General features: G+C 36.9%; 3 protein-coding genes across 7 annotated transcripts; 1 reads left to right on the forward strand and 2 right to left on the reverse strand.

Moving 5' to 3' along the window:
- Positions 1 to 1142: 1142 nt before the first annotated feature.
- On the reverse strand, positions 1143 to 4482 carry mibp (muscle-specific beta 1 integrin binding protein). 3 transcript variants are annotated; one of them, XM_055218299.2, is made up of 8 exons: positions 4321 to 4482; positions 3553 to 3643; positions 3018 to 3066; positions 2658 to 2832; positions 2233 to 2304; positions 2042 to 2148; positions 1876 to 1961; positions 1143 to 1771 (listed from the first exon to the last, which is right to left on the reverse strand). In XM_055218299.2, exons 1-7 carry the CDS (start codon positions 4344 to 4346, stop codon positions 1876 to 1878), a joined length of 606 nt encoding a protein of 201 aa, XP_055074274.1. In that variant the 5' UTR covers positions 4347 to 4482; the 3' UTR covers positions 1143 to 1771. The 3 variants fall into 3 exon arrangements, with proteins under 3 accessions (XP_055074274.1, XP_055074273.1, XP_055074275.1); XM_055218298.2 differs by having other exon boundaries at positions 1143 to 1774; positions 4321 to 4481; XM_055218300.2 differs by lacking the exon at positions 3018 to 3066 and having other exon boundaries at positions 1143 to 1774; positions 4321 to 4382.
- A 1494-nt stretch (positions 4483 to 5976) lies between these two features.
- Positions 5977 to 11854, reverse strand: atcaya (ATCAY kinesin light chain interacting caytaxin a). 3 transcript variants are annotated; one of them, XM_073861303.1, is made up of 10 exons: positions 11598 to 11854; positions 10797 to 10849; positions 10476 to 10712; positions 10211 to 10392; positions 10031 to 10128; positions 8828 to 9046; positions 8606 to 8704; positions 8475 to 8501; positions 6942 to 7007; positions 5977 to 6658 (listed from the first exon to the last, which is right to left on the reverse strand). In XM_073861303.1, exons 1-10 carry the CDS (start codon positions 11708 to 11710, stop codon positions 6628 to 6630), a joined length of 1125 nt encoding a protein of 374 aa, XP_073717404.1. In that variant the 5' UTR covers positions 11711 to 11854; the 3' UTR covers positions 5977 to 6627. The 3 variants fall into 3 exon arrangements, with proteins under 3 accessions (XP_073717404.1, XP_073717405.1, XP_073717406.1); XM_073861304.1 differs by having other exon boundaries at positions 10497 to 10712; positions 11598 to 11772; XM_073861305.1 differs by having other exon boundaries at positions 11448 to 11697.
- zfr2 (zinc finger RNA binding protein 2) lies at positions 10642 to 25663 on the forward strand. Its single transcript, XM_055218286.2, has 20 exons — positions 10642 to 10778; positions 13165 to 13293; positions 13935 to 14181; positions 14275 to 14389; positions 14463 to 14678; positions 14764 to 15077; positions 15160 to 15342; positions 15420 to 15642; positions 16795 to 16943; positions 17353 to 17472; positions 17650 to 17795; positions 17870 to 17996; positions 19014 to 19207; positions 19288 to 19456; positions 20745 to 20892; positions 23094 to 23179; positions 23357 to 23452; positions 23550 to 23661; positions 24951 to 25048; positions 25131 to 25663. Exons 2-20 carry the CDS (start codon positions 13229 to 13231, stop codon positions 25302 to 25304), a joined length of 2982 nt encoding a protein of 993 aa, XP_055074261.2. The 5' UTR covers positions 10642 to 10778; positions 13165 to 13228; the 3' UTR covers positions 25305 to 25663.
- Positions 25664 to 26173: the final 510 nt, after the last annotated feature.

Genomic DNA, 26173 nt, shown 5'->3' on the forward strand with positions numbered 1-26173 from the left:
TGCATAAATGTAAATGATGACATCATTTTTTTCTGGATGAACTTTTCCTTTAAGGAAACACATAAACAGGATATGAGTTTAGGCAGTGGAAATGGCCATTGAAAGGAGTCATGGGATTATGCCAGTCCTGTTAATATCACAAGGGAATCCGTTCTAAATTTAGACCGACACACTGTAAAATGTGTTTAACTTAATGTAATCCTTTTATAATGACACTCTTGTTTCTTATAATGCATGTTTTAACTTTCTCCTTCCACTTACATCATTGCACTAATATTTGAAGTAAAAGCGTATGCATTTGTCATATACGGGACGCCATTGAAAACACATAGGCACATTCAACTTCAAGGTTTTCAGGAAAACGTCTAGACGGTGTTTGTTTTCACACACGGTAGACTTCAGCACAGAGTAGTACATAAAAAACTTGCGTTAGGGTACAAAAGACTGACTATTTGATAATAGTGATCACTGTATGCATTTAAAGTTTATGAACTTGGAAAAATAATCCAAGTGTCTAAATAAGAGATTGATGCCTTATACAGGGGAAAACAAGGAGGGCATTGTAGTTAATTGCCTTGTGTGTTTACCTACATTTTCACATTTAAAGGAACACCCTTGTAAACATATAAACACCCATTCAAGGTAATTGTAGAATATTTGTTGCTTAACTAGGTGCAAGTATTCATAGCATTTTTAGGATTAGGCCATTACCAGTCAGTGCTAAATTAGTCTTATTCAGTTTAATTATAGCTTTGCAAGCAAAGATCCTGGACCCCTGGTGGTCCATAAAGATAATGCAGGGTGTACATGGACAGATACTGTACATGAAACAAATTTAACTTAAAATAACAAAAACAGGACCAGTATTTAGATTTTGTGTCGAAACAAAATTAACAAATGCCTCCCTGATAAATCTATATTGTGAAATGAAACTTTGTTGCACTTAAATATTTTTTTTTAGTTTAACTTAAATTTGCAATTAATTTAATCTTTCTTGACTAGTAAAGAATTGCTATAAATTATACAAAATAATAAAAGCTAATTTAACTATTTTTATAATTTACAAGAACTCACTAGTTATTAAGTTGAAATTAATTGTTAATTCAAGTTGACTAAACTTAAAAACGTAAGTACAAGGAGGCTTTTGGTTCACAATCAAGTTTTTTATTATGCATACAGTGAAAAGTAGAGGTAGTTGAAGTATTTATGTAAAATTATCATTTAAATTTTGTCCCCTTCATCTCAACGTTACAGCAAACTTAAAAGGAAGGATGAATGTAGAAAGTTGGGGGCCCCAAATAAGGAGGGCCACAAAAGATAAAAAGCTGGGAACCACTGATCTAGAACATGAAAGACAAAACACTTAAATATCCCAAATCATTAAGTGTTCAACATATTGAATTGTTTGTCTCTGGGTCATAAAATGACTTAAACGGAGCTGAATGCTATACTATATAGGCACATTTAAGAATATTGTGACAATAGTGATCTAATAAGAAGTCAAAGCACAGTTTATTGGTACAAATTTTGGAAACTCAAACTTTGATGTGGTTTCCATGATGTCATTATTATGGTGCGCTTTGAACATTAAAAAAAATCAATTAAATCAAATGCAGTGAACAAAAAAAAAAAGTTTAAAAAAAGTTCTTGTGAACACTTAAAATGTACATCCTTGCAAATTACATCCTTGTAATACTATTTACAAAACAAATAAAAAAAGACTAAGTAACATTTGTATTTACAATTTGTACATAGAATCCAGAGACTGCTCCTGCTGAAAAACAAACACAAGACAGGATGCGTTATTAAACAAGTTATTAATAACAACAACAACAAAAAAAATATATATACATATTATAATCTGCCTTAACTTACCTATAAGCGATTCAGGAGTGTATTGTGGATGTCTTCATGTACTTGATTGTAAATTTCATCTTTCGTTTTCAAGCCATCAAGGTATTCTGATGGATCAGATACAGGACAATTAATATCAGAATGTGGATTTGTTTTAAAGCATACAGCCAAAAAGACAAATGCATACCAATTGGCAAACCACAGCTCTCCATCTCATTTTTGTGTTTGAGGTACATGGGCCACACATGACCGTCAAAGAGGCCGGGAGGGTCTGGGACAGTATAGTTCCTTGTACTAAAAGAAAATCAAATAGAATTTGATCCAGTCGTCCACATTTACTACAATAATGTGTTGGGTTGCTTTGCCATCTTAACACACCTTCTCCTGTATTTGCACTCCTCGTATGGGATGGTTATGTAGTAACATTTGTCAAACACATCCACCAAAGGCCTGTTTGAGGAAGGACAAGATTTTAATGTTGGCCTAAATGTTCTGATTAGAAATAAATGAAACGCCCCGTTACAAAATTAAAGTACATACTCTGGAAATGGGAGCAGACTCTTTAACTGATTACAGCTCATGTACGAGGCTTAAACTGTACGTCAGCATTCGCAGCCACATGCCCCACTAAAACGCCTTATCTACACCCATGCAGAGTGTCACATGACCAGCCCAGACTACATCATGCTGTACAACATGTGCACTTATGCATACTACATATGTAGACATGGTATCAAACGTTGCCAGAATCTAATCTTTGCCAAAGAGTTCAAAGGGTTCAGTCCTCGAAATGTCCTACTCACTTGTAGTTATACAGTAGAAATCCTTCTACGATAAGTATGTGCATTTGGCTCTCAGTGTCGTCCATCTCAGCAGCCGGGGTCACGGGTACACCGTGAGAACGAGCGAACTTGACTGGGTTCTCTATCCAGCCCTTGATGGTGTTCACCATTGCCTCCATATCCAAAGAAGTGATCACTACAAAAGTAGAACACGAACTTTCAGTGAATGACTAAAAATGTTAAGCGGTTTAATTTTTAAACGTTTGACAAAGCCACAACTTTAGGCAATGGAAATGAGTTGGGAGGGACATTTGAACCTTCGTTAGAGACAGGGCGAGGCGAAGAATGAATTATTTCACTCCTATGGTAATATATTCTTACCATCCCACTGTTTAAAGCCATCCGCTCCGACCGCTATCTGGTCCGGCGGCTGAAATAACAGTGACCAATAAAACACTGCAGCAACTCTCATCATCTACAGCTACAGCCAGACTGCTGATCTAGAATCAGGTCTTGCCGGTTGTAACCTGATAAATACAACTTAATAGATGGGAGCACACTGATCTTGGATCAGAACTTGAGTTTTTACACTATATACACACACATCCATACTACTAACGTTAAATATTTAGCTAGACCTCACTTTTAACAGCAAAATTTGTGTATATAAAGTAGGCAAATAAAAATAAATTTGTATTACAAATAATTTTAGTACAAATAAAAGAAAAACAAAGCGTAAATAAAAAGTCTTTTTACTTGTAAATTTTAAGAAGAACTTTAAACTTAGTTGTAAATTACATGCATTTTAAACTAAAAACAAAACTATATGCTTCTTATAACGAAATTGTGACTATAGAAACAAAAATAAATAAGTAAATATTTATATATCAATACTAAAATCAATTTTGTTACTCACCTTGAAAAAATCATCCTGGTGAACCACACAGCAGTTTGGTAAAGCTTTTATTAACCTGTTCGTCAAGGTGGTTTTACCACCATTGGTCACACTAGAAATAAAATTACAATGTGTTATTTTAAAACAATACACTAGAGTTCAAAGAGTTGAAGCAAATTTTTTAAAATGAAACTAAATAAAGTATTTAGGTTAAACGTGTACGTCTGCACGTTTATTCAAGTAAAATGGCGGGATGTTTCATCAGCTGCTTTGTTTCATTTTCAATACAATAACAATTAATTTACTTTAAACTCTTTAAATGTTTTTAAAAGCGACTTGTTACGTCTTCAAAAAGACACAAATACGATGTTTATTTGTATTCAAGGTGATGGTGGCGAGGCAGAAACAAGTCTCGTAATCCACAGCAGAAAGATAATAATGGCAAGAGAATAAAATAAAAAATAAAGCCGTAAACCTACATTTAAAACAATAAAAAGACATGTTTAACAGATGACTAAAGTAAATAAGGCGGTAAAGACCGTTAAAACAGTTTTAAAACTTCCGGCGCGCAAAGGATTTTAAATCTCCCGCCCAAACTTTAAACACGCGTTTAAAAGCTCGCGATCCTTTAAAAGCCGTTTAGCATAAGATGAATGAGAACATAACGAACACAACACCTCACTATATCCACTATATTAATTATTAAACCCAAAAACTCTGAAAACACATAGCTAGAGTGACTAATACAACTAGTTAAAGACAATGTTATTGTTCTTAAAAGTCACTTACCCTCCGATTCCAATGATGTACTTCATTGTTTCCGATCTTGTACTTGAAATGTTATAATTTCAAACCGTAGAAAGTCTCAAATGTAATACTATAATACGAAGTTTATGCTGAAATAAATCCCCTTCTTATCTCTGAAGTCACCAACGCGCTTCACGAACACACACTCGCACGTGGCTATATAACCAAAGCATACGTCACGAGACGAGAGGTGTGACCACAGCGCTGGACCAATCGTGTTCCCCGCAGGAAGAACATACTGACCCTGTGATTTGAATTCATAGAAGTAACAAAACTTTCAGTAATTTCTAGAGAAGTTACAAATGTACAAAAAAGTTATTAAATGATATCATCACATAAAGATGGTACTGTACATATAGTATGTTAAAACAACATTTACATAGCCGTCATTTGTGCCTCCTTTCAACTGATATCTGTGTTTAAAAGATTGCTAAATATATCATCATGTATAATAAAATGTAAATATACATAGCTAAATAAAGGAGTGAAGATTCCTGTTGCGTTAAACTGTATATAGTTTAGATTAAGTGTACTATTACATGTAATGACATTCATTCCTATTATACCAGCTTTAAAAGGCACTGTGTTCATTACAGGGCTTTAAGGGTGTTATCCTGGAACCCAGAGGGGGTTTTATGGATATCATTGAATGTACTCACACACATTTAGGTTAAAGGTGATAAGATGTCCCATGGACATAGTAATTCAGTGTAACACCATGTTCCTAAGGGGGTGAATGAATTCCGGTTGGGAAATATTTCACACTATAACACACACACATATATTGTTTTTCAAGAACATTGAAAGCCTTTCAATGACAATCAAAATTATGTAATCACTTATATTTAGATATTATTCTTTAATACTTATTTTAAATACTTAATGGTAATATTATATTAATATTATATAATAAAGCATGTGTGATTCAAAGGCAAATAGTCAAAACTTTTATACAGTAAAACTTTAGCATTGCTTTACCAAACTAGCTGTGACTAGCCTATGGCGGTAAGGGTCATTCTTTATTTAGGATATACAGAGTGTGTGACTGGTCACTCAGTCATAAAGACCTCTGATATAACAGTCAGAAATAGTCAAGTCATGGGACGAGATGTCTGTGGTCATAATGTACAATGAGAATAACTCTTATGTTTGGATTCAAGACTTCTAAACAATTGTTTCAAAACTTTAAATGTCAAAATGTGTGAAATACTTATATACTAAGAACATCCCTGCTGGAAAAACAATAAAACCATTAGAGAAAATTCTAATGGTTTTCATTAAAATACCAATAGGAACCATTAGCTTTAACCATTAAAACCACTACACTGTAGTTTGTTTTGGGCCATATTCCATTAGAACCAATACATAGAACCAATAGATACCATTAGAGACCAACAAAGACCAATACACTGTGTTTTGGGCCATATTCCATTAGAACCAATAAAATTCCCAATAAAACCTATAGAATTTCTGTGAAGGTGTCTATTGTTTTTTTTTAGCAGGGATATTCTTGTCCATATAAATACACAACATTTTAATTCGGATAATGGTACAAGTATTTTTTGTATCCACTATGCAGTCACATGCAGATATCATTATCATAACTTTTATAGTACCAAATATTGAATCAATATAAACTTTATAGTCATACACCAGAATGTTTAATATTGAATCAAAAGGCAACAAAAATTACTGCATGTAAATGCCAAACAATGATGTTTTCATCAGAATAACATGACTCGCACTTATAATTTACAAAAGCTTAATAAAATAAGATTAAAACGTTCCCATACCAAGCAAACAAGCAAAACTGAATCAAGTTACATTCAGGGCTCAGACACGGAGAGAAGTACGGAGGGAGAACAATGGTTGTTGCGATGCTCATAATAGACATGCACCATCAATCTTAAGCAATTTTAGGCAGTTGACAAAACGGTCAAGATATAGATGACATCAAAAAGCAGGGAACAGCCTATTTAAAATCAATAACTGCTATAGGAGGCCACAGTACAATGCAGATGGTATATCTGCTCGAAGATGCTGTGTGTAGCCCCATCTGCTGGTGCACTTCCATACCTCTTAAATTTGTGCCTTTAAAAGCGAAAGTGAGCAGGTTCCTCCCACTTTCATTTAAGTTGTCTTCTTTGTTGCTGATCTGAGACCAGTTTTAATTCTGATATATGTATTAATATATATATTATATAAGATATGAAAGACGGTCCAAGATCAGCATTAAAGAGTAACAACAACAAAATAGGTTTTACCAACACCACCTGCAGGCTTTCCCGCTCAGTGTCCAGGAGCTTCAACAGTTGTTGTCCTGTAAAACAAACTTATTAGCTCATAGAGTAATTATTGCGGCAAAATAAAAGCATTGAATGCAACATTTAAACATAATAATTAGGGATGCACCGATATATCGGCCGATAATCGGTCCCACTGTCGGACTAGCCAATGATCAGGCCAATTATATCTTGACACTTTTCAGATTTCATGATGTAATCATTTAAAAAAGGGATAAAACGCAAAACTATCTGTATCTATCAAATCATTTTTGGCACTGTGTTATCGGTGCATCTCTAATAACAACAGTATGTGTTCACCTTTCCGGATTGGTCACGGTCTGTTGCTGTTCTTGATGCTGTTGCTCTTTCTGTTCCTGCTCCATTCTAAACAAAACAAAGCATTGTGGGTAAAACATTTTGTGCTTGACTTTTAAAGGCAGGGTCAATGATCTCTGAAAGCCAATATTGTCCTTTGAAATCACCTAAACAAACACGCCCCTACCTCAATAGAATCTGGACCTTCTTTTGAAAGACCCACCCCACACATACGTGACCCAGACAACGATGTCATTTAGTAGACATGCACCTTACTGCTGATTGGCTACAAGTGTGTTTTAGTAGTCGGCCTGACTCTCTTTTCCAAAGCGTTTTTTAGAAATTGTGCACCCCGCCTTTAACAAGGAATGCCTATGGTGCGGTTTCCCGGACAGGGCTTAGTCCCAGACTAAAATGCATTTTTGAGCTGACAAAATTGAAAATCAACTTACACTACATATCTTCACATATACCAGTAGCAATGTTTTGTCTAAAGATGCACACCAGTAATATTTTTTGTAAAGTATGCATGGTTGGGAAAGTTACTTTTAAAAGTAATGTATTACACTATTAAGTTACTTTCCAAAAAAGTAACTAATTGTGTTACTTAGTTACTTTTCATGGAAAGTAATGCTTATGCTACTTTTAAGTTACTTTTGCGTTACTTTTTCTTACTTGGCTGAGACTTGATCTCTTTCAGGCCTTTATGATCGCAAAAATGTCAAGCTCTGGCCGGCCATCTTTGTTTCTGACTCAAACTGTTTCTGCTCAGGCGCACAAAATGCATAATTCTACGTTAATATGTTCAGTTTCATTCAGTACATTATTTTATTTTTAAATTGAATTGATTAAACTGAAAAGTAACTCGCATTACTTTTTCAAAAAAGTAACTCAAATATTAAAGGTGCAGTGTGTAATTTTTAGAAGGATCTCTTGACAAAAATGCTAAATAATATACAAAACTATATTATCAGGGGTGTATAAAGACCTTTTATAATAAACCGTTATGTTTTTATGACCTTAGAACGAGACCTTTTTATTTACATACACTGAGGGTCCCCTTACATGGAAGTCGCCATTTTGTGCCGCCATTTCTACAGAAGGCCTTAACGGACAATTTTTTACTAAGTTGTCACCGACGATGACATGCTTGTTGTTTAATGTGTACATTTATAAAGAAATGTGTACTTTACTAATTTCTTCAGAAAAATAATATTATTATGCAATACGCGTTACTTGTGATGCGTTACCCCAACACTGAAAGTATGTTTGTAAAATCTACTTAAATGTCCTAATTTAACTAAAGTAATTTAACTAAAGTTTAATCATGGATTAATCTAAACCCTGTCTGGGAAACTGACCCTATAGTACTTATAGATCACTGATTCGTTGTATGTATTATTTGAGTGAACTTGTAGCAAGGAATTCTGGGATTGCCTTCTTCATGAAGTATACGTGTATACAATACTGCCTTTGAAGTTGACCATAGGAAGATGTATCTTACATTTAGTGTGTTTTGAGAATATTGGGGATTACCTTGCTTTTATTCTTTCCTCTTCAAACCTGCAAAGAGCGAATGAAACACATAAACTAAAATATCCACCCAGATTATAAATATCACATTGCACGTTTGATCAGATAACAAAATATGTTTGCTTCCTCCTTACTGTAAGACACACTCTGGAATCTGAATATGATCCATTGGGACAATCTTCTCCAACTCTTCCAAACTGTGCACATAACGGATCTTATTCATGAACTTCACACTGCAGAGTGACGCAAAAAAAAATATTATTCATGGATATGTCGATACAAATCCTAAACTTGTATTGTTAAACTGTATTTCATCTATTATCCAGGGTGAACATAATATGGTGATGTAACTTTACCTGATGAAGGGTTTGGAAATGGCCAGGACGGTTCGGATAAACCAGGAGGGGTGAGTGATGATCAAAGACTTCAGGTTTTTCCTCAGTCTCCTGTCAATCATCTGATAGCATTTCTTTAACCAGCTAATGCCTGGCATTTTACCGCGAGGCGTCCCTCCGTTAATATAAATGATCAGGTAGTCCTCCGCCACCAGCATCTCCAAACTGCTCACCACGTACCTGATTGACAGGTGCGAGGAACAGAGCGAACGTGTCTGGGTTAAACACTTCGAGGTGTTTCTCACACAAAGCTATGGTTTCAAGAAACTTTTATAGACCTATTTATAAATATATGGCTTATAGACTTGCAAAAAAATAGCACATGAACTGCTTATATGAAACATAATGCTGTTGATGATGTTTTGTTGTCATTAAAAATATAGTGCTGGGCAAAGATTAATCGCGATTAATCGCATACAAAATAAAAGTGATTTTTTGCATAATATATGAGTGTGTGCTGTGTGTAATTATTATGTATATATAAATACACACAGATTCATGCATGTATTTAAGAAACATTTACATGTGTATATATATTTATTTTAGGGCTGGGAAAAGATTAATCGCGATTAATCACATACAAAATAAAAGTTATTTTTTGCATTATATGTGTGTGTGTGTGTGTGTGTGTGTGTGTGTGTGTGTACTGTGTGTAATTACTGTGTATATTTAACCACACACACATACATATATTCATGTCAGATTGTTTTTATTTATATATCAATTTTTTAAATTCATATAGAATATAGAATATATAAAAATATAAATAAATATATATACACATGTAAATGTTTCTTAAATACATACATGAATGCGTGTGTATTTATATGTACATAATAATTACACACAGCACACACTCATATATTATCCCAAAAATCACTTTTATTTTGTATGCGATTAATCGTGATTAATCTTTTATCAGCCGTAATTTATTTATATTTTTATATATTCTATATGATATAAATATATATAAAAATTCTGAAATGAATATATGTATGTGTGTGTGCCGGTGTGGTTAAATATACATAATTACACACAGTACACACTTTTTTTATAAAATACACTTTTATTTTGTATGCGATTAATCACGATTAATCTTTGCCCAGCACTATAAAAATATCAAACAAAAATACTTTGATAATAATTAAATGATAATTTTCTTACAGGAAGAGGTTTTCCATGAGATAATGATAGTCTGGACAGCTGCTGTCAGGAAGGTAACACGCCGAAAACACAATGATAGCGTTCAGACCCTCGCCGTAGTACCCTAAAAACAGAAGACACCTCAAGATTCAGTGATGGAGGAACACATGACCTGCATTGATATCTTCAAAAAGACCTGAGGTACCCTCCGTGTGATATGACGCGCAGATACGGTCGTATGACCTGCATGTCGATACGGTGTTCCTGTTCACCGATGATCACAGTCCTCCACAGACGACCGTTGGCGCCGGTCCCATCCGCGCCCTCTCCATCAGTGTCGCTGTCAGCAGGAGGAGGTTTGGCCGAGGCCACAGGTGTGTCATCTGAAACTCATGCATTCAAACATACTGTTTGTATATACTTTTAACTTGTACATCAATCTAGAGACACGAAGCACAGTCCTTACCCTCCCACTCCAGGTCATTACCATTGGTGATGAACTCCAGGGAATCCGACTCATCCGGGGTCTCGATATCATCCACGTTAATATCCAGATCATCAGGGGTATCCAGAAAGTCATCGGAGAGCAATGAACCTTCGCTTTGATCCAGAGACAAGTTCATGTTTGGGGCCACCAGCGTACGTCGCTTCCGATGGGCCCCGTCCCCTCCGGCTCCACCAATATGGAGAGAGTTTGGGGGAGCTGAGCCAATCGAAATAGAGGAGAATTAAAGAATTGGAACGTAAACAAAAGTATACTTCGAAATTGGTAAGTGAAATAACTTACAAGTTTTCCCATCATTAAGGGAGCAGGAAGACTCCATGTCTGCAGGAAGTGACCTAGCAAAGAATTCATTTTAGTATACAATAATATTTAAAAAAAATCAAAAGTTACAAAAGGGAGTCATATGGGTTTGAATATAATGATGGATGTTTGGGTGAGCTGTTTCTTTAAAATGGGTTCAGATAAATAGCACCATGTACCCCGGGGGTCCTTACACAGACAAAATGTTAAACAGTGGGGGTTGTTAAAGCTGACGGGGCCTGCAGCTGCTGCTTTTGTGCATGAAAAGATGCTATTTAACCTGCAGAGCATTTAAAATCAAAATGGTCACCACATCAACAAAGCAAAATATACTAATAATCACAACAATAAAAATGCACAAGATATTTATAGTATAAACTACTAATATATTTATGCGGACAACTGCATGAATCATAGTCTAAATTTGGCATTGTGTTATTTATAACACACTAGCGTATCATCCATAGATCTTCATCAGATTTCTGTTTTTCACATTGAAAGTTAATTATAATAGAATAGTGAAGCATCCAAATATGTTTCAATCAATACAGATCTAACAAATAGTGTTGTTTCAGCAAATAGCTTACAAAGACTAACCCCAACAACGCACATAACAGAGATGCTCTAACGTACCTGCTGCCAAAGACGAACAAGGTTTCTTGCTGGTTTCTTATTTAGGGATGTCTTACTCAACTCACTCGTGAAATCTCATTGTCATTAAGCTGTTTAATATTTAACAAGCATCACTTCCAGGAATACAGTCGTGTGTCTTCTAAGCCTCACCTCCCTCCATTTTCCTGGTGATGCTGCTTGTGTTGTTGGCAGCTCGCTGCGTCACATGACGTGGCTCGCATCCATTTAAGGAGAAAGCTGCACCTGCTCCCCTCCACATCCATTCAGCATCTCACAGAGGAGTCGCTGACCCAGTGATGCTCTTTACATGTTGTGAATAGGGATGCTGAGACAGGGTCAGAAGATAATTCAGAGCATTTGTTCTGGAGGCTTTGGGGGTTTAACTTCTTAATGAATTAATGGAAATACTCAAAATACAAATTTTCAATGGTGAAGAATAGGAGGAAGCTAATGAGAAATGTGATAAAAATAATTGACTAGCCATTGTTCTCTCCATCAGTTTAGTCTTTGCTGTATTCATAACACTAAAGGCTCATGATATACAGGGCACATGTTATTTAGAAAATCAACATCCCCTGAGCATGATGAAACACAAGAGACCCATTGAAATGGGAATATCTGTTTATACATCTAAGCATATAGGTGGCGCTAATGTACAAGAAATATCTGTTCATTGAAGGCATCTCTATTTTGCATAACATAAATGTAATTTTAATTTGACACAACAATTACTATAATTTATAAAAACACGTTATTTTATTTGCTTTATTTGTAATGAATATACATGTATTATATTCGTTGTTGTTCTTTCGTGTTTGTATATTAACGTACGGTTTAAAGTACGTATTATTTTATTTTGTTTTATACTTGATTAAATGTTGGTAAATAATTGTATTATTATATTAACATTTCCTTTACCTATTTCAGTAGCTGTGTTCGTCTGTGACAGACCGATTGGCATATGACATTAAAATATCGCGAGAGCGATTTCAAAAAACTAGCGATACTATGATGTCATAGGCTCACCTGTCTGCGCAGCGCCCAATGTAGACGAACTACAGACTACTGTCAATCATAAAAGTGCGATTTCTAGAACAGGGCACACCACAGTCCCAAATAAAATGCATGTTTGAGCTTATCTAAAAACGTCAATGTTTTGTCTTAAGATTTTAAGGTTTGTTTGTAAAAACTACTTAACGTTAAATGTCTAAACCCTGTCGCGGCTCCAAAATCGCGGTACTAAAATATGTATGTGTATATTTAAAGAATTTCTTATTTTAATTCCTTTATTTGTATTTATTGTCGATTTATTAAACTCGTTTGTGTACAACTACATGCAAACATTTAATGATTCTTAAATTATTAACGCAGTACTTTCATGTTACTTTTGTTTATGTATTACTTTGTTATTTATTTATTTATTTGGAAAGTTAAATGTCAAAGGCAGACACACTGGACCATAAATAGGCACAGTTCAAATATGAAAATACAAAGAAGTGTAAGGAATTAAATAATTAAAATTAATGAATTAAACAGAAGAGAAAATAAATAAATAATAGTAAATTTAAATAAATAATAAATTAAATGTTGTTAATACAAGGGGTACAAATAATTAATGTGTAAAAAATATTACATTATTTACTTTAGTAATTAAATTAATTACCTTATGTAATTTTTTTATATATTTTTTAAAATATGTTATGTTTTTATCCCGAAGATGACAGTACGTCACAGTGACGTGTCGATCACGTGAGCGCCGCCGCTGCCACTGGTGATCTAAGATGGCGGCTAGTAATTATTATGGATTCACACATGCAGCCGCTGCAGCCACCGGCCCGCAATACAGGTACAAAACAAACACACACAAAACACACAACGGCACATATGCATTATTACAGAATTTGTTAAATACGGCGTCTGTTTAATGCCTCGCGCCTGAAGGCCAGTGATCTCTGTTTGTTGTCAGAAATCAACAACTGTTGTTTATTTATTGATGTTTTTGTTGTATTTGCACGACATGCATCTTTACAGTGTTTTACAGTAACTATGCATGCGTCCTTGGATATGTCATGGGTTCTATATAGGAAATACATTCGTCTAAAACCGGTTTTACTTCAGCACCCACATGTGACATTGGACAAATTGTGTGTGGGACGGAATTAAACGGTGTTTTAAAATGCAAACATCCATTTATATTGACCATTAACTTCTTACACCCAACACTACGCAGGATTATTGACAGTTTTGCAAATGTCTGTAAATAGGAGAAATTAGTTTTACCACACTAACACATACATAGACAAACTTTGGGCTTTATATTGAATGAGAATTAGACGAATGATAGGTGGTAATTTGAATATTTTACATTGGTTGACAATAACAACACATTTTTGTGTCCGTGCATCTACAATTATTTTATATATGTGATGTAATATTAGTCTAATCTTATTAAAACCAATGTCCTTCGAATTCTCCAATTCTGTCTAGCACACAGCCACCCCCTGCATATACCCACCCGACCACGGGCAGCTATAGCGTTCAGCCCGCCCCAGGTGTGGCCCACGCCGTTACCGCCTCGTACCCGGCAGCCACCGCCCAACCTGTTCGGCCGGCAGCAACTGCCCCCTATCCCGCTTACCAGACCCATCCTGCCCCAAACTATGGGTATCGGCAACCTGAACCTACCCCCCAGCCGACGACCACCCCTCAAACCTACCAGGTTTTAGCAGAACCGGTATGTAAAATCTAAAGTTGAGACCTAAAAAAGTGGTAGTCCTAAAAAAAATGAACGAATCATGATTTATTATTCCCCTACGTAAATATATAGGAGAACTATACTTATGGACGGCCTCCATCAGTCAGTACCTATGACAACAAGCAGTATTTTCAAACAAGCATCGCACCTGCACAACGCACCGCAACAGATGCCTACTTCCAAACAGGTGCGTATGGATTTTTGTAAATGTTGCAAACGCGACTGCCAGAACAACCTATGCATAACCTTTGCCATTTCAGGGTTGAAAAGTGTCTATAGCCCCGTGAGTACAGCGTACAGCCAACCCCCTGTCCAGAGGCAGGTTGCGACTTTAAAACCACCACCTGCTCCCAGCTCAGTGTCCTCAAGCTACACGATCTACCCAACGTCCACCAGCGTGCAGCAAACTCCAACCCCGATATCCACTTACACCCCCAGTTCTTCCTTCAACTCTACAGCTGCGACGTCTTACTCTGGTAAGAGTGTCTCTGCTTCCAAAAATAGCCAGCGAGTGTCTTCTTTGGTTTAGTCTAACAGCGTCACATTTTTTTGTCGCTTCAGGCCATAACTATTCCAGCTATGACTCTAGCGGTTACACGTCCGCTCCGTCGTACTTCCAGCCGGCCCCGCAGCCCCAGCCGCAACCCCCAGTGCAGCAAGCGCAGCAGGCTCCCCCGCAGCAGCAGCAGCCCTCCAAACAGCTCACCAACTCCTCCTGGAGCAACACAGGGGGACACACGGCATCTAACCCAGGGATTAATGCGTACAAAAAGCCAGCGTTTCACCAAAACAAGATCCAGAAACCCAAAGGCCCACCTAAACAGCCGCAGCTGCACTACTGCGACATCTGCAAGATAAGCTGCGCTGGTCCACAGGTGAGCAATTATGAGACTTGTCTTTAAATGTTTAATGAACATTTCTCAACGTCGTCTTAAATTGACCGGTTTTCCTGTGCAGACGTATCGAGAACATCTTGAAGGACAGAAGCACAAGAAGAAGGAAGCGGCTCAGAAAAGCGGCAGTCAGGTGACTAACGGATCTCGTGGAGTCCAGACGCAGCTGCGCTGTGAGCTGTGTGACGTGTCGTGCACCGGCGCCGACGCTTATGCTGCGCACATTCGGGGAGCCAAGCATCAGAAGGTTAGTGATTCGTTATCAAAGTTGTCACATGGGTCTTACGTCTTCAATATAAGATGTTTCCTTTGGCTTTTCATCAGGTGGTAAAGTTGCACACCAAGCTAGGAAAACCCATTCCATCCTCCGAGCCTGTTTTCGTGAGCTCTACCCCTGTTACGGTGACGTCAACGACTACTGGCAAAACATCAGCTGCGACGGGCTCCGCCCCTAGTGCCGTCCCGCAAAAGACGTCAGCTGCGCCTCCATCCAAACTCATGGCTGCTCCTGTGAAGAAACCTACGCCTGCTAAAATTTCTTTCATCGGTAAGCAAACTTTTCAGTCTACATAAAAAAAAAACAATAATCAGTGAAATGTGTTTATTTTTAGTTTTACAATCCTTATCAGGAGGATCAATTGCCAGGTTTCTATCCAAACGTGAAGCGAATGTTTTCAAAATTTGCAATAAAATAAAACCAAACAAATGCTAATGCTAATTAGGTATTTTCATCAAGTTGTTTGAACTAATGACTGTGGTATCGGTAACCCGTAACTAACTCTAAATAAAACAAGGCACACTTAGATGGAGACAGGACTGCATTTAGTTACGATTGGGCAAGTTATAAATTGACTAGCAGTGCAGCTTGTAATCGCCAAACCGAATGCTGTGCACAAAAGAAGGAATGCTGAATTCTTGATGCAGGCACTAACAGCAAGGGCATTGCGAGGATGTCAAGCCCCATATATGGTAAAGAAAACGACAGTGGAAACAGCTAGATCAGTCACGTGGGTTCAATGTTCGCTAAGTCAGAATTAATTCGGCAAATACATTTCCATCTCCCATTATTTGAATTATTTGACTCTTTTTCGCATAAGTCAAAAACCACCTGAAGTGAGCGAAAAAAACGTTTATTAGATTTTTATTCGAAATTTGACTTTCCATTACTTGTTGCTTGCGATACTTCAAAATGTGCATAACATTTATCAGCTAATTATAAATTGCAGATTTTTTTAATGTTAAAACGATGACCTTTTTACTGTGCCAACAGGCAACGCTATGATCACAGATATTAATGACATCACTTCCTCTTTTGTAATTCCCTCAAGGAACAAATGCAATGTCCAGTTACATACGTCGTCTATGTGTAATTTTTGTCATTTTCGCATGATGTCAACATTGCTCTTGCTCAGTCTTTGGTCTTCCTTCCTGTTAAACTGTGCTTCATGATTTTCAGTGTTTTGTTGTTCGCGATGTGTCTAGACAAACCCACACAAGATTGTGATTTATAAAATTTAATCAAATATGTACTTCTGTTTAAATACCAATGTTTGAAATCTAAGTTCAGAAAACAAATTGTTCCTTTGTTCGTTAATTGTTCAAAATTCTTCATGAAATTTAAAGTATCTGTAATGCTAAGAACAGTAGTAACAAATGCATTTTAGAATTGATGCTGAATTTGTGTAAATGTTTTCTATAGGCAGTAAAACATCCGCACCAGCCCCTTTGAAGATCGAGGAGCCGAAGCCGTCGGTGGTCAAGACGGACCCTATGAGTGATGAAGATGATGCTGATGGACCCGGAGCACAAGGAGACATTCAGCCTGTCGGACACGACTACGTAGAAGAGGTAAGATGTTCAGTCACATGAAATCAATGGAGGAGACTCAATATCAGGGATCCCAAAGTCATGAAAAACCTGAAAATGTCAGGGAATTTCCTTAAGGAATATTCCACTTTCCTAAAAAAATCTTGATGATTTACTCACCCCAATGTCATCCAAGATGTTTATGTCTTTCTTTGTTTAGTCTAAAAGAAATACAATGTGGAAAACATTTGAGGATTCTTCTCCACATAGTGGACTTTAGTAGACCTCAACCGTTTGCCGTAGTCCACTATATGGAGAAAAATCCTGGAATGTTTTTATCAAAAAACTTAATTTCTTCTCGACCAAACAAAGAAAGCAAAAAAAGTGAAATAATGATAGTTACTAAACTATTTTATTATTAATAAGACAATGATACATATTTCCATTTCAGGTTCGAAATGACGACGGCAAGGTGATTCGCTTCCACTGTAAACTGTGTGAATGTAGCTTTAATGATCCGAATGCTAAAGACATGCACCTGAAGGGCCGAAGACATCGCCTGCAGTACAAGGTATGATGACAACATCAAGCATTGCCTAAAATTTTATTCTGTCTAATTTGATCATTAATAATTTTTATATTCATTTCTAATCAGTGTTTCAGCAAATATAAAAATGTACGTTTTATTTCGCCTGGTTGAAAGTGGCTGGAGTTATTGACCATAGATTCCTCTCTAAATATCTTCCAGAAAAAAGTGAACCCGGACCTTCCGGTGGAGATCAAACCTAGTAATCGAGCAAGGAAACTTCTGGAAGGCAAACTGAGAAAACAGAAGCAGAAATCTGTGCTGAAAAGACAACAGGAGGACGAGCAGCGCTGGCACATGGAGATGAGGTCACCATCATTATTTTATCTGTAAAAATCTGTGTTGTTGTGGCGGTCTACTTTAATTCTGTGTCCTTCTGCAGGAGGTACGAGGAGGACCTGTATTGGAGGAGAGTGGAGGAGGAGCAGATATACTGGGGGGAGCAGAGGCGCAGAATGGCTCCGCCTCCTCTCATGGGCCACCCCAGCATGCCCGTGCCACCCCTATTGGTATGTTAAAGCAATGATTGCAATCCTTATGATCTGTACACACCAAACACGAAGCATCGCGTTCCTCGCTCTAGTTTACTCGCCAGATTTAACTTTGTCTCATGCAAATTTTTCGCTTTAGCTTAGTTAAATATTTTAGTTAGTATGAGGCTCAATTCGTGTTACTCCCATTGCCCATGCGCGAGTGTGCGTCTATTTGCGTCTATTATTTGCGTTTTGCGTCTATTATTTGCGTCTATTATTTTTGTTTTGCTTCTATTATTTGCGTTTTGCGTCTATTGTTTGTTTTGCGTCTATTATTTGCGTATTGCGTCTATTATTTGCGTCTATTATTTGCGTTTTGCGTCTATTATTTGCGTCTATTATTTGCGTTTTGCGTTTATTATTTGCGTTTTGCATCTATTATTTGCGTTTTGCGTCTATTACTTGCGTTTTGCGTCTATTATTTGCGATTTGCAACTATTATTTGCGTTTTTTGTCTATTATTTGCGTCTATTATTTGGATCTATTACTTGCGTTTTGCGTCTATTACTTGCGTTTTGCGTCTATTACTTGCGTTTTGCGTCTATTATTTGCGTCTAGTATTTGCGTCTAGTATTTGCGTCTAGTATTTGCGTCTATTATTTGCGTCTTTTATTCGTGTTTTGCGTCTATTACTTGCGTTTTGCGTCTATTATTTGTGTCTATTATTTGCGTTTTGCGTCTATTATTTGCGTCTATTATTTGCGTCTATTATTTGCGTCTATTACTTGCGTTTTGCGTCTATTAGTTGCGTTTTGCGTCTATTATTTGCGTCTATTATTTTCATCTAATATTTGCGTTTTCCGTCTATTATTTGCGTTTTGAGTCTATTATTTGCGTTTGTTATTTGCGCGCAAATCGTTGAATTCGTGTTTGGTATACACACCCCATTACTCTTCTGCAATACCACGATGTAAAATTTTATTTCATGGTATGAATATTTAATGGTAATAATATTTGACAATGTTTTTTGCAAATTAATCTGTTCATTTATAGGCCGTACGCCGCCCAGATTCGCCCGACGACCGTCACATCATGGCCAAACACTCGACCATCTACCCTGGGGAGGAGGAGCTTCAGGCCGTTCAACGAATCGTCTCGCATTCTGAGCGCGCCCTCAAACTGGTCTCTGATTCGCTGCTGGAGACTGATGGGTCGGCCTTAGATGACAAAGATGCAACGGACAAGCAGTGAGAATCTATTCCTCTTACTAACTAGTTTGTACTGTTAACTTGAACCTTGAATGTTTGGTTTTGCGTCTGTCGAGCAGATCGGAATCTCAGCCTCGTGTCCTGAAAGGAGTCATGCGTGTGGGAATTTTGGCTAAAGGCCTCCTGCTCCGCGGTGATCACAACGTTCAGCTCATTCTGCTGGCGGATAAGAAACCGACCATCACTTTGTTAAAAACCATCGCTGAACAGCTTCCCAAACAGCTAGCGGTGAGATCTTAAGATATTATCGCAGCTTTTGTGCTAGTTGTGTGAAAATTGCTTGTAAAGATGGTGGTGTTTTCTCTCGATGTGAAGAGGACTAAATTCTCTGGCACGTTTTGGAGGCATCTACCTTTTATTTAAAGTTATGAAATGTACAATAAGTAATTTTTGGAAATGAATTACTGCACGACTGATCCTTATTAGCTGACATAAAGTCATTACTGATGGATCTGTGAGCAGAAAGTCAACATATCTTGAGATTTATAAAGTTAATGAAATGTTCAGCAGTTTGAGGGTACATTATGATCCTCTAAATAGAAATTTAATATGCATTTAACTGCCAAAATAAATGTCAGACGCCCTTTACGCGAGGTCTCCAGAGGCTTCAGAAAACCTTTAAAGTGTTTGGAAGTAATGTAACTTTGATTTTCATGAAAGCTTCTCTTCAACATTGATTTGTTAGTGGTTATTTTATCATCTTCGTTTAAAATACTTAACTATCCTCCTCTCCAAATTGGTTAATTTCATGGTCCAGAGGAGATTAAAAAAACAAGAGATTGTCATGGAAATGTCCTCTACACCAAACCTTTCCTTTAAAGGCTGTTTAAAGGTTTTTCACCAATGCATGTGATGCATCTTCTCAAAATGGCCTACAGACCAAAATAATTCCTTGTTATTTTAAAAATTATAAAAAACTTTCAATATCTCACATCTTTCCTGTATTTTGGCAGTTATGTGCATGCTGGTTACGATAAAGGAAGGTTATGTTACATGAAGACGGAAATTGCGACGACAAAACCACAGGAAATCTGATGTCAATTTTTAAAGCACTGCATATATCTGTTGATATGTTTTAAAATAGCTCCTATGCAGCTGGGCTTAACGTTTATGGTTGACATGTCACCCAAGTAAATATTTGGTATATATTTAGCATAATTGATTTTGGGTAAAATGACGTGACACTTCCAGCTCACTCGCATAGTTAAATAATAAATGTGTTCCAGTTTATGTGCCGTAGTTTTGCTGATCTTTAGTTTCACTGCCTGGTTACGACACCTGTAACCTACAGAGAGAGACTGGGGCGTGCATTTTAATTCGAGTATATAGCCCATTTACCACCATCATCATACACACATGAACTCTCAATCCCATGCATTGTTATCCAGTTAAGAAACTGTAATTGTTAGTGATTACTTTTTAATTGAAAGACACATTTTTTATATAAAGACCCCGACTCCTGTATTTAGCCCGTCGTCTCCTCTGTAGTAACACACAGTGTCCTTTTAACCGGCAGACCTTTTCTGAAGATCAGTATGAGGTGCAGGTTCAGCCCGAGGAGGCCAACATCCTGATATTTTCAAGCAAGGAACCAAAAATGCAGGTGACCGTCTCGCTTACGTCACCGATGATGCGAGAAGACCCCGCACCCAACATGGAGAAAGGTTAGAGAACCCCTGCTTTACGTCCACAGCACCACGTGTGTTCCCTTGTCTCAAAAAGTGAAATATATATGGCTCTGATATGAGCATTATTTAAGGGTCTGTCCATACAAAAATTTAATTGGCAAAAAACTGTTCATTTTAAACCCCCCCTCCCCATGGTTTTTGGTTTAGCCCATTATGTGCCCATGAATTTACATGATTTTTTTGGAAAATGTTTCAAAAACAGGATCTCTGACCTTTCTTTACCACTGTGGCACAACATTGGTTGCGTAATGAGTGAACGAAGTCTTAACTTCATCTTTGTAGGTGCCTAAATCTAAAGGTTTTTAGATATTCACACACTTATAAAGGTGTCTATAATTAACTTATTAACTAAGGCTGCATTCACACTGAAGCAACACCATACATGATGACTTTTGTGTAAATGATAATCGTGCGAGTATGAACTATAGGTAGGGATGGGATGATAAATGCAGATACAGACTAAAAATACCGGTCCAATATCAATTCTAAATCAGCCCATCCCTAAATACAGGAGTCACTCCCAAACTTGTCCAGAAAGCTGTGATAGAGTTTGAACACTATTTGGTATGTGCTGTTTTTGACATACAGGTGTACAAATACACGTGTTACTCCTGAAATTCAGATGGTTTATGGTGACAACAACAACAATGTAAATGTTTGACAGCCACAGAATTTTTCATTGGCAAACTGAATTGTGATCTTACTCTAATGCGGAGTGACACCTTTTTTATCTGCAGTGTGAATGAGGCCTAAACTAGTTTTGATGTCTTATCCTAAAGTATTTAAGTCTCTCAATTTTTAAAAAAATATAATCTCATGACTCTAGTTGAAGCTAGTTGTGGTTTTTGCTCTTTTTACACCTTTTGGTGTTTGCTATTTTTTGAGACTTATTTGTTTAATGTGGTTTTGGACACACCAAATTAATAACAAGTCAAATCGTCACGGAATTCATTAGAACTGAGTGTGTACAAATACAGGTGTTGCTTCTAAAATGTGTTTTTCCCACCAGTTAAACGCATGTGACAAATGGGAGGGGCTTATAAATGCACATGCAGCCGTGTGCACTTTACTTTCATTTTAGAGGCAGTTATTTTAATGCAGCGCTTGCATAGGCTGCGTTCAATCGCTTATGAATCAACGTGCAATGTGAGATCAACAGTTGTTTAGTTAAGCACTTGGGCCGCCACTCAAATGCGGAGTGACACCCTCTTTACCTGCAGTGTGAATGTGGCCTAAACTATTTTTGATGTCTTATCCCAAAGTATCTGAGTTTATTAAAAATATTTAAATGATAATGTCATAACTCTATTGGAAGCTAGTTGTGGTTTTTGCTCTTTTTACACCTTTTGGTGTTTGCTATTTTTGAGAGAGTTATTTGTTTGACACACCAAATTAATAACAAGTCAAATCGTCACGGAATTCATTAGAACTGAGTGTGTACAAATACATGTGTTAATTCTAAAAGTGTGATGGTTTATAGTGGCAAAAATTAGGGATTTTTACAGTGACCGATTTTTCCCACAAGTTAAACGCATGTGACAAATGGGAGGGGCTTATAAATGCACATGCAGCCGTGTGCACTTTACTTTCATTTTAGAGGCAGTTATTTAAATGCAGCGCTTGCATAGGCTGCGTTCAATCGCTTATGAATCAACGTGCAATGTGAGATCAACAGTTTTTTAGTTAAGCACTTGGGCCGCCACTCAAATGCGGAGTGACACCCTCTTTATCTGCAGTGTGAATGTGGCCTAAACTAGTTTTGATGTCTCATCCCAAAGTATTTGAGTTTCTCAAAAAATATAGAATTTTAATTTTATGTCTCTGTGAAGCTAGTTGTGGTTTGGCTCTTAAACAACACTTTCACATCTTATTTCTTTATAATTCAGCAGTCACATGTCTTGATCTGTTTGGGTTTTTTGATTTCGACCACATGTATCAACAAACCCTTGCAGTTATTCCAAACTTAATGTTTTTCATCTACATTTTCTTCATAACATGCTAGATTATGGTAAAATTTTTAGGAACCTGGGTATGTGGAAAGCCCCTCGCCTTGTGACAAAAGTTTTGGCACTGCTTTGTTTAGTTTTGGTCATACTACATTTACACCACAGTTATTTTAGATGAGGGGATCCATGATTTTTCTTGATATCTGAAGTCTTGTGTGTATTTTCATGTAGTCCCACAGAAAAACCCTACTGATGTTCTCAACCGGATCAAGTGCCTTGAGTATTTAGCGGCTCTGCGTCATGCTAAATGGTTTCAGGTAATAAGACAACTCAACAATCCATAGACATATCTGCCAAATTAATAGCGTCCTTGTTCCATGTACAGAATAATAAAATAAAATGTATATAAATACTTCTTATATCGAGTAAATATATTAAGTGTTTATATTTTATCGATTATTACTTAAGTATCAAGTAACAAGTTTGATCCACAGGCCCGGGCGAATGGTCTTCAGTCATGCGTGATCGTTATTCGGATTCTGCGGGATCTGTGTCAGCGTGTGCCTACCTGGAGCAAGATGCCCGACTGGGTCAGTCAGACATCAAGTGTTAATCTCGCACAGTAACGCGCAGATTTAATTTGGTACACAATGGTGATGTTAATCAAGTAGTTTTATTTTCTTGAAGGCCATGGAGCTGCTCGTGGAGAAAGCCATCAGCAGTGCATCCGGACCCCTCAGTCCTGGAGAAGCTCTGCGGAGAGTTCTGGAATGCATCGCCACTGGGATTCTCCTGCCAGGTAGGATAGGATGGCAGTCGAACAGATTGTAAAGCGATACTCCAGCCAAACATCAAAATTACCTCATGATGTACTCACCCTCAAGTAATTCGAGATACATCTGATATTTCAGACGAACACATTTGGGTGATTCTCCCGAAATTCAGATTTAGAAGGTGTCCAGCATCATAATTTTTAAGAAGTCACATATAAGATTAATTTCTGAACTTCTTAACCATTATTTTTAGAGGATTTAAAACGTATTTCTTATAGAATTATTTACATTTTTTAGATTATCATTATAAAAATTATCATTACCGCAACATGATAGTACATTAAATATATGCATTGGCAAACTCATGTTTCGGTAATGAGAACTAAAAAATAAATTTCAACTTTTTTCTGGAGAGAAAAAATAAGAACTGCTTACCTGGTAGCCATCTTGAGTGTCACAGTCAATTATGTCCCTTCCACCATTTTTTTTTTTGTTGTTGAAAATGTTAGTTCCTTGAAGGCTTAAACAATTATTACAAATTGTTGCGGAGGATGAGAAATTTGGTCTTGGACACATTTATATTCCTTATTATTGTCTCTACATTTACCAATGATCACCAAATACCACATGTTTCTTTACTGTCCATGTCAAAGAACCCAAATCCAGTCATGGACATGTTGCGGTAATGAAAATGTTCCTCTTAAATCTGGAAAAAACAACAAAATTGGTTTGTATGATGTCATTTGAAATCATGTGCAATATAGTACATGAAGAGATGTTTGTAACTGTATTCCAAGCTTACAATGGGAGAAATCAGAGAACAACTTCTAGTGAGAAGTAATCCACACGACTCCAAGGGGTTAATAAAGATTGTCTGTGGGTAATCAATGCAATATTGTAAAAAAAGAATGTTTTAAACTTTATAAACTGTAATAACTAGCTTTTGGTAACGGCGGCATCTTGGACGAATCACTAGAGTCACTGTGCAACTTACCCATAGCAACGAACGCTCATCACACTCAAACTCTTCAAGATGGCGTACAATATTCCATTAAATACCAGCAAAAGACCTTTATTAACACCGTGGATTATCAGAAGTTGTTTTCTATCATTGTAAAGCTTGGAAGATGGACATTTACTGAAATAACTCCAAATGTGTTTGTCTAAAATATGATGAACATGTGTATCTCTGATTGCTTGAGGGTGCGTACATCATGTGGTCATTTTGATATTTGGCTGGAGTTTCCCTTTAATACCAAGTATAAATGTGGTTTAAAAGTGTTAAGGATGCCTAACCAACATTTCCATTTCTCAGATGGTCCAGGTCTTCTCGACCCGTGTGAGAAGGGTCAGAAAGACGTTCTGAGCAGCATGTCGAAACAAGCCAGAGAAGATGTGACCGCTAGTGCACAGGTATTGTAAGATTGTGATAAATGGCCTATTTATTGGATTGTTATTTCTGCTATAAAAGCAGATACCCTCTCTGTCTTTCCAGCAAGCGTTGCGACTGCTGGCTTTTCGTCAGATACATAAGGTTCTCGGCATGGGTTCCTTACCGGCCTCCAAAGCCGGATCACGAAACCGCAAGAGACGGCGAGACGCCAGCGACGTCGGCGAGGGAGAAGCCGACGGAAAGAAAGATAAACGAGACGATTCTCTTGACCTGTGAGGTTATGGTCACACAATCTTAAGTAACAGAATTTAATACGTCTTTTAATATGTATAAATATCACTCAAAGAGGAAGACTGTAAGGAAAATCTCGAAAGTTCCGTTTTTTGAGAAGTGGAAAATAAATGTAAAAACATATTTTGTTCCTCTTCTGATGATGTAATATGCGCTGTGTTACATCAGAGCTGAAAATAGTCTGAAACGCTACTAAATACAGACGCATTCCAGTTCAGAGCGATGGGTTATGAACAGCGACTGACCAGCATCTAATAAAAATACTTACTAAACGGTATTTTTGCTCTGTTAGGCACTTTCATATATTAATAATAGCACTTAATTAATTAAAAGCTTTAACAGCATAGGCCAGTCTTATTTTTGTGTTTACATAAGAAGTAAAAATAATAAGTATATATATATATACGTGTGTGAAACCCAGTAAAAGTTTGTACGCACTTACTTTACTATTTTAAATCAAATGTGACGTAAACTCATTAAAATTATGAATTAACTGCACGAATGGGCATTGACTGAACTAGTTAAAGGCACAGTATGTCTTTTTTTTGCAGAAACAAAACATAAACTACTAGCGCAGTGTAAAATATTTTTTTCACAAGTGTACTGCCGTTATCCCAAATGTTTGAATTTGCAGTTTAAAAAGCACTCCGCCCGTTCATAGGGCTGCTTGTCAATGGTGTCATGTCTGCATTATCTGGTAAATATCATAAATGTGTTTGACTTAAGTAGATCAAATGACGACATAGTACGCTACAAAAAATAATTGTAAGAATTTTTAGATATTTTCTTCTTAAAATTAAGATGCTTTTTCTTGATGAGCAAAGCGACCCAGGAAAGTGGGTCTAGTTTTTGGA

This window comes from Misgurnus anguillicaudatus, chromosome 23 (genome assembly GCF_027580225.2).
Source record: "Misgurnus anguillicaudatus chromosome 23, ASM2758022v2, whole genome shotgun sequence".
NCBI classification, from domain to species: Eukaryota; Metazoa; Chordata; class Actinopteri; order Cypriniformes; family Cobitidae; genus Misgurnus; species Misgurnus anguillicaudatus.